This window comes from Peromyscus californicus, unplaced genomic scaffold (genome assembly GCF_007827085.1).
Source record: "Peromyscus californicus insignis strain IS unplaced genomic scaffold, ASM782708v3 Scaffold_14__1_contigs__length_90479793_seg_2, whole genome shotgun sequence".
In the NCBI taxonomy this organism is placed as follows: domain Eukaryota; kingdom Metazoa; phylum Chordata; class Mammalia; order Rodentia; family Cricetidae; genus Peromyscus; species Peromyscus californicus.
The window spans coordinates 26,864,351-26,880,272 of NW_026294436.1; the positions used below are offsets into that span (position 1 = coordinate 26,864,351).

Here is a 15,922-nt window from a genome sequence, read left to right on the forward strand (position 1 = left end):
ACAATTCAATATAATTTTTGTTACAGGGATATATTTTGCAGACAGACAGTAGACAATGTTGAATCCATTTAATTAAGTTCATAATGTAGGAGAAAAGTTTATTTTGTTTTGTTATGCATAGTCTGTAGCTGTAGATAATTTCTACTTTATGTTTCTACTATATGGGTGAAACAAATAAGTAGATTAGCAAGAAAATATATGAAGATATTGGAGCCAGTGTTTTTTGGCACTTCAAAGGAGTATGCTTGCCCTGGTTCAATCCCTAACAATTACTTCTCTTCAAAACAATAAAAACAAATGAAACTGGTGAAAAAAAAAGACTAAACTAAGCAGATGAAACACTAAAGAGAAGAATAATTACATAAATATTACTTAAGAAATGAGTTCTCTTTTCATATTAGATTCTATATTTGGAAGTTGTCAAAAACAACTTTTTCTGCTTTAAGTATTTACTGTACAGTAAAGCTTATTTTTCTTACAGTTACTATGCATGAGATGTTTGCATAGATGTGTGATAGTTACTTTGTTTGATTATTTATTTTTTGTTTTTAACCAAAATCACTCTTAATGAGATCTCACAACATTCCAGTTTACAAAACGATGGGATTTCACATTTTTAATGAGTTCCAATTCTGAGTCCTCCTTTCCACACAGGTACTAAATTTTTGGATTTATGTTTTCTATGGTCACAGTTCTTGTAAAAACATGTCCTGTTCATCAAGCTTCCATGGGAGTGTGGCAAACAGGTTCTGTGCTGATCTACTCTACTGTGAATGTGATGGACTAGTGTTTATGCTCTGTACTTTGTGAAATGTGACCAACATTGGTAAATCGCAAAGAATAATGAGTGAGAACTGTGGATTCTTGTGGATCTGTGAAGGGAATAGTAGCTTTGGTCAAACTCTAAGAAACTTTTGGGTAGAGTGAAACTGATATAAAGAATAGAAACACAGTATGTAAAATGTGGCATTTTAATATGCTTCTTTTGATCCTTTCAAACAATAAAACAGATGCAAAACTATGCACTCAGGGCCTTAAGTGTTTCACTACTAAATTCTTTTTCATTAGTATGAATTACATTTACCATTTATTTTGTGTATATGTGTGTGGGTGTGCAGGAACACACCAGGACATAAGCTTGCAGTAGCCGACTCCTCGTGAATCCCAGAGATCAAACTCAGGTCATAGGGCTGATATTAGCTGGCTGAGTCATCTTATTGGCTTAAATTATGCTTAAGGAATGATTAATCCAGAGTTACTTAGTACAGGGCATGAACAAAGGTATAAAGAAAGCATGTGACTTTGGAGTAACTGATTCTAAAATATTTACAAAGCACAAACTGTGGACTTTCATTGTACAGTTTAGTTCACAACACCTGAATCTTTTGAGTTAATGTTTGGTAGAATTAATTTAATGTGGCTAGTCCTAAAAAGAAAAAAAAGAGATCCAACTAATTCCCTCAAACATTAACTCAATAAAATGATGTCAAAAGTCTTTTGATGAAAATCTGTGTTTATATCAAGTGTTATCAAATGTATTTGAATGTGTATGGAGCCCTGAATCTTTTGAATGTCTATTGCCAAACTTGCTTTTCCATTGTAATACGGAACAACAGACCAAGCTATTCTTTCAAACAAGTCACTACCCTGATGTTGAAATTTTTACCCAGAAGAGTGATGAATCTTCCCCCCTTTGCTGACTTACCAGGAATTCATTGTCAATTTCTGTAAATGATGGCAGTGAACCGTCCAAAGGTCAACTATGATTACACCTGTCAATAGTTAATGATTGTGGGTTTGCCTTGCAAATGACCCAACTCTGTGTCTCACTTAGAAACTGTTCATTCTTGCTCCTGCTTCCACAGCTGAGGGGAGTTGAAGCATCAGGGAAGGAGTAGGCAAGGTTACAGCTAGTTATGAATGCCCGGATGTTTTTTTTTATTATTTATTTATTTATTTATTTGTCTAAATCTTCATAGCATTGTTATCTACTCCGTCATTGTCTTTGGTAATGTGTGTGACAGATGCTCTGTGCCTGTATCACCAGGCTTGCCTACTGTTCACAGGGGACTTGGAGAAAACTCATCTTGAACCCAAACTCTGTTACTGTTTTAGAAAAATACAGAACTCCCAATATTAGCAGAAGAATCACAGGCACTACTTCCCACTATTCTTTAAATATGGACTTATATCATAACTTTATATTAGTGAATTTTAAAAAGAAAAATTAAAAAAATTAATAATAGTATACTAAAAATATTTCCAGTTAGTGTTTCACAAGGATATTTTTCAAACCCTGCATTGCGTACTATTTTGCACTCTGAAACATTATATATTTGTGTTTGTTGTATTTAAAGGAAACATTAAGGAATCTAATAGCAAATTAATTGTAAAACATTTATTTGTGTGCATTAGTTCCAGCCATCTCCAGTTCACAATCTATAAGGTGATCTATAAAACTTGATCATCAATTTTCTTACTCAGCTTGTGTTATTATTTTTGTTTTTTGTTTTTAAGGTGAAAGTTTGAGAAAAAATAAATTCTACTTCCAGATTTCAAAGTCGAATCCTCCTTTTGGCTAGTCAGACTATGTTAAAACTTGATTTATAACTTCTTATTTCCTTGAACAGAGAAAAATAAACACACAAAGCACACATACACAGAAACCACAAAGAAAAATAATTCTTAACAGTGGATTTAAGTTGTCAGTCTACTAATTGGATTGTAGCACATTAATGATATTCACTCTTAACAGTCTCTTTGGCCCACTCATGTGAAAGAACAAAATAGATTATGTTTCTCCTTGTAAGTCTTTTTCTGTAATATCTGACTTTGTTCTCCATAGCAAATTTATCTCTTATTATGTAGAAAGCAAAGACCGTGGTATGTTTGTGAACACTTTTTTAAAAATTAGTTAATTTTTTTACATCCTGACTGCAGTTTTGCCTCCCTCTTCTACTCTCATTCCCTCCCCCAACCTCTCTTCTGCCCTCCCTGTTCACTCTTACTAAGCTTGTGATCAGAAACAGGCATGCCTCCCATGGGTTTCAGCAAAGCATGGCATATTAAATTGCAGTAGGACTAAGTACCTCCCCTGTATTTAGGCTGGGCCAGGCAATATAGTATGAGGAAAAGGTTCCCAAGAGCCAGCCAAAGCATTAGAGACAGCCCTTGTTCCCATTGTTAGAAGTCCCACAAATAGACAGAGCTATACAACTACCACATATATGTAGAGGGCTTAGGTAGGTCCCTTGCAGGCTTCCTGGTTGTTGGTTCAGACTCTGAGTTCCTATGAGCCAGCTCAGTTGTTTCTGTGGATTTTCTTGTGGTGTCCTTGACCCCTCTGGCTCCCAATCCTTCCTTCCCCTCTTCAGCAGGATTCCCTGAGCTCTGCCTAATGTTTGGCTGTGGGTTTCTGTATCTGTTTCCATCAGTTACTGGACAAAGTCTCTCTGATGACAGCCAGGGTAGCCACTAATCTGATCATAAAAGATGGCCAGTTCAGACTATGTATCCACTGTTGCTAGGAGTCTTAGCTGGTCATTCTTGTAGATTTGTGGGAGTTTCCCTTGCGTCAGGTTTCTCACTGACCCCAAAAAACTCCCTGCCACCTTTCCAGTACTCTTCCTCTCCACTCATCCCCAACCTGATCCCTCAAATTCCTATCTCACCCGCCCCCCCCAGTCCATCCAGGAGACCTTTTCTATTTCTTCTTCCCAGGGACACCCATGTGTCCCCCTTTGGGCTCTCCTTGTTGCCTAGCCTCTCTCAGTCTGTGGATTGTAGCATGGTTATCCTTTCCTTTACAGCTAATATCCACTTATGAATGAGTACATACCATGTCTGTCTTTCTGGGTCTGGGTTACCTTACTCAGAATGATTGTTTTTTTCTAGTACCATCCATTTGCCTTCAAATTTCCTCAGGCTCCTCAACTGAAGAATGGATAAAGAAAATGTGGTACATTTACACCATGCAATATTTACTACTCAGCACTTGTTTCCAGCACTTGTTTACTGTTGGTCACTATATTTTATCAAATAGAAAAAAAAGAATGTATGTGGAATTCTGGTGTCTTTAAAATACCTTAGTGGTCTCCACAGGTATACAACAGGTTTACACACACACACACACACACACACACACACACACACAGAGAGAGAGAGAGAGAGAGAGAGAGAGAGAGAGAGAGAGAGAGAGAGAGACATACACACAAAAAAAAAACCAAAAAAAACATTGCAGTAAACAAAATATAAAAATATGAACTCTGCTATAGTTAACTATTCTGTATATAAATTTAACAATTATATTGAAATCTTTTCTATGCTTCTATTTCATGCAGAGATTGGAAACAATTAACAAAATTATCCAGGGATTAATTAAACATTATGTGCTAGGTATTACATGGAACATTTGCTCATTTAATTCTCACAATAGCTAATAATGAAGTTAATGTCATTGCATTTCTTTTTCAGTTGAGCATAAAGTTGAAATAAATTAAGGAATTTATTCAGGTTAGCACAGAGCTCATAAAAGAGGTTTTAATAGCATCAATATTACTAGCAGTGGTATTGCCCTTCACTGTAGATTTTGGGGACTCTCCCTCTTTTAAGTTAGAGGTAATTTGCCCTCTATTCATATCTTCATCCATAACATTCAGTGCAAGATTGATCATATCAGTGTTTCTCAACCTTCGTAATACTGTGACATTTTAATCCAGTTCTCCATGTTGTGGTGACTCCCAACCATCGTTGCTACTTCATAACTAATTTTGCTACTGTTATGAATTGTAATGTAAATATCTGTTTTTCTTCCATGGTTTTAGGAAACCCCTGTGAAAAGGTCACTTGACCCACAAAGGAGTCACAACCTATAAGTTGAAAAACTCTGATTTTTATTAATAATTATTATTATCAAAGAAATCATCAAATTTATTTGTATGAAATAATATAACACAATTTTACAATATAGATAACCATGGTTTTAGTGTCTTTATGATGTGTATGTGTGAATATGTTCATGAGTGTGAGGTGGAGAACATCCTCAGTGTCATCCTTTCTTCCCACCTTGTTTGAAATGTTGTCTCCTCTTGTTTACTGCTGGATATACCAAGCTAGTAGGCCCTTGTGCTTCTAGAAAGTCTACAGCCTGTACCTCTCATTTCCCAGAAAGCAATTCCCAGGCAAAGTGGGAATTAAGATGCATGTGCCACCATGTCTGATTCTAATGTGGATTCCAGGTTCTCCAATTAGGTCATCAAGCTTAGAAAGGGAGAGCCTTATCATCACTCTGGTACCTATTTTTTCATTATGAAACACAAGTCAGATTTATGACACGTACTAGGTTTATATAAATTATTTTTATTTAAAAATTTTCATAGTACAATCTTCTTAAGTATATATTAATTTTGATCTACTAAATCATAAATGAATCTCTTTTTATGTATAGTAAATAAGCAAATCATTAACTAGAAAAGGTTGATATGCTTGTGCTTTATATTTTAAATTGTAAACTATTTCAAGTATCAAGCAAATAATAGACAATAGTAAAAATTTTGTTATACTTAGACAAGTTGTAATGAGAAATAGCTATCCAGTCACAAAACAATATTAAGTTTAAATTACAGACAATGCAAAGTTAAGATGATTAAAAATATTTAATTGCAGATATTATTAGTTAAAAAACTGCTTTGTAAAATATTTCACCTACCTTAAACTATTGGATATAATTCAAGGTTTTAACCTGTACCTAACTGATTAAAATGTTCTATCTTTTTAATTAAAGGCAAATAGAATATTTTTGTTATGAATATGTGCTATTTGAGCACAGTCTTTTTTATCAGAAAATCTATGCATCTCTTCCCTAAGGCTACTTCTGCATGCAGATACAAAATAACCAACCTCATCAAATGTGATGAGAGAATTGCAGTTTTTCAGTTAATAATGTCAGCACTGTATCTGTGAATGAAGTGATAGCTATCTATATTAAAATATATTTTCATCATCTATTAGCTCTGATTCCTTATAAGCATGTTGTTAGACACAGAGTTCCAGGCAAAATAAGTATTACATAAGTTCAGTATTAATTTTGTATAAACTGTAATAAAAACTTTTTCCAATGCTACAATTGTGTTGGGCTTAAAAACTGGTTGCTGTACCAATAACTGACCAATTTTCCTATCTTGCCGGCAGTTTCTTAATGACTTTCCCACAACCAGATGAATTATTATTAAAATATGAATAATCTAAATACATACTTAATTTGAAAGATTAGTACAAAAATAAACAAATTACCACTGTTTCTCAAAATATTCTCTCATGTTGTCTGTATGCAAATGGTCCCCCACCCCCAATCAGCACATGTACATGCTATGTTACCCAAGGTGACTGTTTCTAACAGGGATCAGAGAATGAGACTAGGGGGTTGATTCACTATCCGAGGAGTTTAGTGTCTGACATTTTATTAAACTTCAAGTCTTGACACTGCCTTTGTTAAAAAAAGGAACTTAGAACTAGTACATTTTCAAAATAATTATTAAGAGAGTATGAGTTTTGAAAGGTTTGAAATATTATAGTACATGTGCTCTTACTTTGGAATTTGATAGGCTTGTGTGATTTTTCTGTAAAATTCTTCAAACATAATCTAATCCTTCCAGGAAATCAAGGATGCACACAACACACAAGCACACATGCTCACACATACACAGACAGACAGACAGACAGACACATACACACACACACACCTGGGAGTGAGAGAATAACTGGTAAGAGCTGGTTATATATGTGTGTGTGTGTATGTGTGTGTGTGTGTGTGTGTGTGTGTGTGTGTGTGTGTGTGTGTGTGTGTATTGAACCTCGCCATTCTCTTCCTTGTGACTATGGACTTAGAACTTTCCGCTGGCTCCAGGCCTACTCACAGGGGGTACACATGTAAGCAAAATGTACTTCCCAGACTCTATCAGTAGACACTATCTCAGTAAGGATGGCTAGGACCCCTTAGTTCCCTCCCTCCCTAACACGTGATGAACTGTTGGCAAGCCCAGCCTTGTAAACCCATTGCAGACAGCCATAGCTACTCGAGATCAAGATATTACTCTTCCAAGTTTAGTCACACAGTGACAAGATGGCCTGACTTTCACTGTGTCAATTTAGGGCTTAACTCACGGCTTACAATAGAGTGCCCCAACATCTTTATGTGGTGATCCATGGTTTCAGAAAAGAGCTGACAAGCTCTGTTAAGGACCAGGACACCACAAATCTGAGAAAGCTTAGAATCAGTGAGAGTTTGTAATCAGTGGGCATTTGAAACCTGATATCAAATTATATACAGACTATTTTTGTACATACATTTTAAAACTGACAAATTGAAGGCTAAAAAGTACAGCCAGTGACATTTTGTTATATAGATCTAGATAACATATGTTTGCATTAGGGAATGATTGTTTTATCTGTCATCAGAGATCAGATTTGACGTGTAATTAACCAAAAGGCAACATTCTCAAATAACACTTGAATCCTTGAAATACGTTGATTAATTCAATTTTTTAAAAATATTCTGTTTTATGTGGAGTGTAAAAGTTGTAGTTAGGGCCACTGAGAGGGCTTCGTGGGTAAAGGAGCTTGCTGCCAAGCCTGACAGCCCGAGTGAGTTTGATCCTCAGAACAAACACCGTGGAAGAGGAGAGCTGTTCTCTGACTCTGACACACACATGGATACACACGCCCATGACTGTGCGTGTGCAATAAGTCGATAAGTATTAGATAACATTTTAAGTTACATATAAACGTTCCCATTCTGAAGGATGTGTCATTATACATAAGGAGCATCTATTGAGAACATCCATTTCTTCTTGTTAGCATCTGATGGCTTAATTACACGGGCAACCAGGCAAATAAACTGACAGGAATCATTTTTACCAGGCCGGTGCCCTTGTGACTCGAAGTTCCTATACAAATTTTCTGGATCCATTTAGAGATGCGGAATGGAAATCATCACCTGTTTGCAGAAATAGAAATAGAAAAAGTAAATCAAGGTTTTTTTGGAGTGTCCTGCATCTCATTGTCTTTCCTCATCCTCTACCCAGGAGCCTGCTCTGTTATTCAAAAGTTTTGATTTAATGTCACACAAAACAATTTTTAAAAATAACACTGGATAAATAAGTTTGGCATGGGATTTAGACAAACAGATCATCTTTAAAAGGCTAGAGAGTGAATTTCTTTGATTTTACTTTCAACCATTAATCTATTTCCTCATGGCTCTCACAGCTGAGCTGTCTGCTCACACACGGAAGCTGGAGTGGCTGTCCAAACGTATACACTGAGTTTTAACAGATTTTTCAGAAGCATAATTTACACATCATCAAATCCACTCATCTAAAGTGTAAATTCAATCATATTTTAACATATTTACCGAGTTTCTAGCAATCACCACAATCTACTTTTGGAACACTTTCATCCTCACACCCCACTCTCGGGCAAGGCAGCCACTAATCTGCTTTCTGTCTCTGCTCTGGAGATTGCCCATAAACAGTTATGTGTGCTCTCTCAACTTGACTTCTTACATTCTGCTTGTTTCAGTTTATGCTTGTAACTTATATCAGTATATGATTCCTCTTCTTGCTTCATCTCCTCCCTTCCTCCCTCCTTCCCTCCCTCCCTCCCTTCCTCCCTCCTTCCCTCCCTCCCTCCCTCCCTCCCTCCCTCCCTCCCTCCCTCCCTCCCTCCCTCCCTCTCCTCTCCCTCTCCATCCCTTCCTCTCTCTCTTTCCTTTCTGAATGGTACTTTTAATCACACTATTCTACTTGTGCTATTAGACATGTACTTGAGAATGGGTAATTTGCAAGAGGCCTGATTTTCTTTCTCCGTTCTCAGTGCTTGAGTGCTCTGTGTCAAGGAGCCACAGAGGCCATGTCTGATGAGAGGATTCTCTCCACTTCTAAGACTTGATGCTATGTCCTCACATGGTGAGATGTGGGAGGAACACTAGCTAATTATCTCTAGTGTTTTTATTTATTTAGAAGTCACTGTTCCTATTCACAAGGTCCGTGCTCTGTCTAAATGTCTTGTTGCTTAATACTATTGCATTAGACATTTAGGTTTCAACCTGAATTTTTGAGAGGGCATGCTCCAGTTCATTTTTTCTCTCAAATAAAAATAGTTAGTAAACCAGACACATTTTATTAAAACAGTGGTTCTAAAAGTCTTACCTTAATATATCAACAAATAAGTTCAAAACCTGGTAAGTCAAACAACATGCAATCCTTGGGATTGAGGATAGTTTCTTATATAACTCCATGTCAGAAGTTCTAGGCACACTGAGCAAAGGTTAGTTCTTAAGGCCTTGAGAAGACTCACTGAAAAGGCTTTTCTGGGCACAGCCCACACAGGAAACTTCACAGTTGAGAGTATGGGAGCACTAACTCTTCCAGATGTTGCATGATTGCTGCTGTTCAGTGGAGTTGTCTGAGGAAGCCTCACCTTCATGTTATTATCATATTTCTAGACATTATCAAACTGAGGCTTTTTTGTGTCAACTCCCATCCTAAGGCCCTTCTGTCTGGGCATAAGGAAATGCTTTGATAGCTAGATGAAGTAGTTCTACCAGGACTATGTACTCTGAGCAGCTGCTGCCTTGTTCCAATGAGATAACTGCCCAAGTTTATTTTCTGTGTCCCCGGGGGGAGTCTTGTCAAACATACATCCTTATGTAGTGTTGTACTTGGACCCACATGAAGTGACTCAAGGGCTTTGTGCTGCGGTGAAGGGATCAAAGAGCTGAGGCTACTCTGGATATAAACCTAGAAATTCTGTGGGTGCCTTGGTTTGCTCACTTAAAACAATTATAAAATTCCAGGCCATGTTATTTTTAGCTTGTGGGAGTCATGATGGTTCCAAAGATCTCTGGAGTGACTTCAGGCTCCTTCTATTGTGCAGATGAAGAACATGTGTCTTCTTTGTCATACTAATCTCCCACCCTTGGTGTCTTCTCATGAGAAATACTTTTATTCTTCACAATCTGATCACGATGGTGCTGCTCTTCCAGAGCAGGTCATCCTGCTTCTCTTTATTCTATCTAGAGATAGAATTCCCTATAAGTTGTATCTTTAAACCATTTTTTCTCTTATATGACTTTAGCATATCATCAGGAGATGCTGTGAAACACTCCAAATACTTGACTTACAGATTTCTGCTCCCAATGATTCTAACTTACCGCTCCTAAATTCTGGCTTTCATAAAACCATGGACTTAATGCAGTCAAGTGATGTTGCTGTGTTACAAGGACAACTTTTTCTCTGTTTTCCAATAAAACATCCATTTCTTATCTCCGACTCATCAGGATCATCTTCAATAAATAATGTTAGACCAAAATTCTGCTGTAATTCTGTAATTTTCTGCTACAATCCCATTTTCCTGAACCCTGAGAGAATTGTCCTTAGCAACACATTCAATGTGATACCTTCCTTGTCTCCATGTTACCAGTCTTCCAGCCTCTACCCATTTTCCATTCCTAAAGCTGATTCTTCCTCTATAGGCATTCACTAAGCCAAAACCCTATTCTCAGTTTTGATATCTTTTGTTGGTCCATTTCCACAAAAATGTGTGAGAATGAATAATTTATAAGTTACATAAATTTTGTTTTTATCAGATTGAAATGAGATGTTACATATTAAATTCTGGCCCAGTTGGTGTCTGGTGAGGGCCTTCTCTCTAATTCTAAGACAGTGTCTTCTTCCTGTATCATCACATGGCAGAATGTAGAATGACTAGACATTTTGATGTACTTATCATCAGTCCTTTTATAAGATTGACTGCCCTCGTGTCTGAGGACACCACTGTCATGATTTTCCATTTCCTGAAGTCTCCACATTTTAATACTGATATATAAATTAGAACATCCTTGTTCAAATCATTGTAGTTGCATACTGAGTTTCATGTTGGAAATTTATTATTACCCTTCTACATGTACAATATATTCAATACTCATAATCTTTTAGTTTTTATTTTATAATTAAGTACTGGTGCTATATCTAATGCCATTTTAGTAATTCTAATTTGTGGATATCTATCATTAAGAATTTCTACATTGGACTCTTTTACATATCATTTGCTTTCTGTAGAAGTTCATCTTATACTGTAGGCTCCCATTTGAAAGACACTTGTGTATTAGATTGGTTTGTGGCTGTATGACAGAATATTTGTGACTGAATTACTTATAATGAGCCAAACAGAAATTTGTTGTATCACAGTTCTAAAATCTGGGAAGTCCATCATAACAGTGCTCAAAGTTGCCTGGGTTCTTAATGTGTTGAAAAATGTTGGGATCATAACTTAAGGTTGTTCAGAAAAAGAAACATTACATACAACAGGGTAAAGTATGCCAACAGCAAAGATCTTCCCACAATAATGACAGCAATCCATTTCTTCCCATTCTTCTTAAAGGGCCAACCCCTCTCAGTATTTTGACAAGAGCTAATTAATGTCAACTAGAATATTGGCAGCACCGGTGTTCAAACTATATGATTTGCTTATTGTTAACCGACAGTTTTCTGTAGATGCCCACACATACATTAATAAACCTTTATTCTTCCTAAATTAAACAATAAAAGACTTTTGTTATTTTGACTTGTGTCAGACTTAGAAATTTCTCCTTTTTTTATTTGTTGGTTTGTTTTGCCTTAACATGCACTAAATGTCTCTGGGAGTCAGCTATTGTGGTTAACACTTTTGTCTATTAAACAAAACAAAACTGTAACTAATTAGTGCAGTTAAAACTTCAAAGTTATATTGTTCTGGGGAAATTTTCATATCAATAGGCCAATTATAAAATGTCTTTATGAAATGTGTTTTGGTTTTCAAAGAACAGCAATGAAAAATTTGTGAGTCTTAATATTAAATGCATATCTGCTTTTTTAGCATTTGTGGAATTCAGCATCTGGAACGAATTGGCAAGAAACTCAATCTCTTTGATTCCCTCTATTTCTGCATTGTGACATTTTCTACTGTGGGCTTTGGGGATGTCACTCCGGAAACGTGGTCTTCCAAGCTATTTGTCGTTGCTATGATCTGCGTTGCTCTTGTGGTACTCCCCATACAGGTAAACAGAACCTTGTTCACCTTTGTAGAGCTGTGCAACACGCAACACCATGGAATATTGAACCTCTCCATTAATAAAAAAAAAAGACCTGATTGTTTATTTAACAATATTATTATAAGACATGCTATGGAGAGTTTAATGAATTTCTTACATTATGTCAGAAATGACTTCTTAAATTTTATTAGACACCTTTTGCCTCCAAGTCACAAGTGATAGCCCACATTTTTGCTTTGATTATTCAACATGTTTCCTTTTAAATATAGATTATCTGATATCACTAGTTATGATATGTAATTTTAAATTATAGGATGTTAGACTAAGGAATTAAATTTGAGAAATGAAAAAAAAAAAAAAAGAGGTGTGATTTGCCGGGGGTTAAAAGTTAATTTCTCACCATTCAGTGGTAGCACCTGCCATTAATCCAGCACTCAGAAGGCAGAGGCACGCAGATCTCTGTTAGTTCCAGATCAGCCTGGTCTGCAGTACCGAGCAAGTTCCAAGACAACCAAGACTACCCAGAGGAATCCTGTCTTGAAAGACAAAACAAAAGGAAAACAAAAACAAAAAGTTGATTTCTCATGTCCATCAACTAAAGCCATCTCTGAGCATTGCGTGTGCACATTATGGAGCATTTTGGGTAGTATACTGATTGCAAAGGGCAGAGCTATAAACCATGACCAGTCTCCAATTTCTTGTTGTCATGGGCTCTGAATGCCCATACGTGAACAAATCAGGAACAAAATATGGCAAATGAAAATTAACCTTGCGTGTTCATCAGACAGCCTTAACCAGTTCATTCTGCCACGCCTACCTTCCCTGACATTCCTCTACATCACTCATTGCTGCACAGTGCATTGTGTGTCCATGCAGCTTTCTCCCCTCGCAGGATCCTGACACTATGGGGCAGGAGAAGTGGCAGCTGGTAGAGCTGTTACTTTTCACATAGTGGATGGCGTATCACATCATACTTCCCCGGACATAAAGCACATCGCCTAGCATCTTAGTGGCCTGGTATGGTGGTATAATAGTAAAATCATTCTAATGTGTTTCCATGGAGACCTGAAGCCTCAGGGCCTCCTTTGTAACCGCTGTGGAAATCACGTGGTCAGCCTCTTGTTGAAAGGAATACTGATAATTTGAAACTCAGCTATTTCAAGAGTAAGAAATGCATTGTACCTGATCACAAATGGGGCACTGCACTGGATTTTTCACTCTCCTGTGTGATGTTTTTCTTTCACATGTGGAAAATTCATTACAGTTTGAGCAGTTAGCCTATTTGTGGATGGAGAGACAAAAGTCAGGTGGCAACTACAGTCGTCACAGAGCTCAGACTGAGAAGCACGTTGTCCTGTGTGTCAGCTCATTGAAGATCGACTTACTTATGGATTTTCTAAATGAATTCTATGCACATCCAAGACTGCAGGTAAATTTGAATTCTATTATGTAAAATACTGAATCATACTTAATAGTACACTAACCGATAGTGCAGCCTGCATTCTGGCGCTTTTATTTATATACTCACATTTAAAAAGGGCAAATGAAAGACGAATGAGGCACATAGAAAAAATGCTGGGTGAATAAACAGCCTTGAGGTTCCCTTCTGTAGCTGTGCTAAAAGACAGGTGGGACTTGTTTTTGCTTTAAGTCAAACATTTTATTGGACTTAAAGAATTGTTGTTTTCTCTCTTGGGTAAAGGATAAAAGAAAATTTTACAAAGCAGTGGGTTTTTGTATGAAATACAAAAAAACAATGAAGAAACCATCATGGAAAGCGTAGTTATAAGAAGTATTGCTGAAGCCGGGCGGTGGTGGCGAACGCCTTTAATCCCAGCACTCGGGAGGCAGAGGCAGGCAGATCTCTGTGAGTTAGAGGCCAGCCTGGTCTACAAAGTGAGTTCCAGGAAAGGCTCAAAGCTACACAGAGAAACCCTGCCTTGAAAAACCAAAAAAAGTATTGCTGATAGGAATGTGAGAATATGGAAATTCCTTCTTGTAAGGTTTTCATTTTTATGTGTAGATGTGTGTCTCTGTGTGCCTATGTGGGTTTGTATGTGTCTGTGCATCTGTGTGTATGGTTGAACACAGAAGCTAACTATTGTGTCAGATCCCTCAAGGTGGTGTTGTAGACTGTTGTGAACTGCTCAGTGTGGGTGCTGGGAACCAAATTCAGGTCCTATGTCAAGTGTGTCCAGCACTCTTACTTGCGAAGACATCTCTCCAGTGCCTGGAAGTTGCCTTTTGTGTATTCATTCTGGAGTGTGACAAAGCACTGTAAAGACAAAGGAGATTTAGGCAATTTTTTCCCCAGTGCAATTACTTCAGTTAAGAAATGGCTGTTTGTTTTGTTTTTCCTGAATGAATTTGTGTGAGTAAAACATAGGACAACGCTGAATAAAATATAATTTGTAAGTGATGTCTAAAATACATAGCATATTGATTTAACACTGTTTCTTCCTAACTTATGTTCTTAAACTTTCCCACACACTTTAATTTTCTTTATAAATATTATATATTATTTTGAGAAAATCTGATAAAATGATCTCATAATAATTAAGTCTATCTATTAACAATATAAAGATTTTAAATACTAAACATGTTGCTGTAGATATATTTTAGTAGGACCTCATAGGGAATGGTTTCCAGAGAAGCCAAATTCTTATAGATTAGTTTTAAGTCATTTTACGTTTTGAATGCATTTGCCAAGTCTCTAGATTATGGTGCACTTTGAAATATTTTGATCTAAAACCATTTTTTAAATCATTTATTGTTTTCAATATACCTTCAAAACTCCTAACTATACAAATATTCATCAGAAATTGCTCCAAGGTACCAGTCCATACTATAATATTAGTTAAATATATTTCAGCCTGAAAAGCCACACTTTGAAGTATGAATTGACTCGTAAACCTTTCTTTCTCCCATCCAGTGTGTGCTTTACACTCACTCGGCAGTGCTATCTAAACTGAAGGAGCGTGTAGTGTGTACTCCATGATGGTCTTGCTCTGTGGTACTGATGCAATTAAAATAACTCAGGCTCACTGACTGTTTGCATTCCTCACTTTATGTTCATCATAGTGCAGTCTTACTTAATTTTTCTGAATTTAAAAGTAAACTTTATTTATTACCACGAATTTATTTCAACTTGATCATAATTAAGGAAAATTTCTGTAAGTATTTTGTGTACCTCTGTAGGATAACGTAAAGCATGGCTGTATTTATGTCATTGCCCATTTTACCTCGAGTAGGATTATTATGTGGTGATTTTGTGCCCTACGGAGATGGATGTGCAAGTTCGGAGGGTGCTACAGATTCCAATGTGGTCCCAGAGGGTGATCTACCTTCAAGGCTCAGCACTTAAAGATCAGGATCTCCTGAGAGCAAAGTAGGCATCCTTGCTACGTTCTATCTCTCTTCTTTTAATTTTCAGTCCTTTGATGACTTTTTTCTTATAATATTTGCAAGATACATTTCACACATATTTAAATAAAAATTTAGCTCCACTTTACTAATTCTAAAATAAAAATGCTAGAAATATAGGCTCTTGTTTCCTACTTTTATTTTAAAGCAGATGTCTAAGATAGCATGTCTACACCACGCGATGAGAAGTCGCCGTGATAGAATTGCGTTAGCTGTCAAAGATAGTCAAGTGGTGTTCAGACTTCCCATTAGAGAAGTCTCCAAATTTCACAATTCTGCTTTTATTTCACAAATAAAAGAGTTGGACTTAATAATTTGTGAGATATCAAAGCATGAGTCAGAGTTTGAATTTTAACGCGGTTGCAGCAGGCACTCAGCGACAGACACCTTTTATCTTGCTGGGGTCAAAGTCAG

The 15,922-nt window shown here is 36.7% G+C and overlaps 1 protein-coding gene across 2 annotated transcripts in view; it reads left to right on the plus strand.

Annotated features, from left to right (window-relative positions):
* The window catches only part of Kcnt2 (potassium sodium-activated channel subfamily T member 2), a 353,431-nt gene that overhangs the window by 167,645 nt on the left and 169,864 nt on the right, over positions 1-15,922 (plus strand). For both annotated transcript variants that reach the window (XM_052737110.1, XM_052737109.1), the window contains exons 9-11: positions 11,911-12,091; positions 13,350-13,514; positions 15,337-15,473. In XM_052737110.1, the coding sequence (XP_052593070.1) occupies positions 11,911-12,091; positions 13,350-13,514; positions 15,337-15,473 (483 nt within the window). The remainder of the gene's footprint in view (positions 1-11,910; positions 12,092-13,349; positions 13,515-15,336; positions 15,474-15,922) is intronic.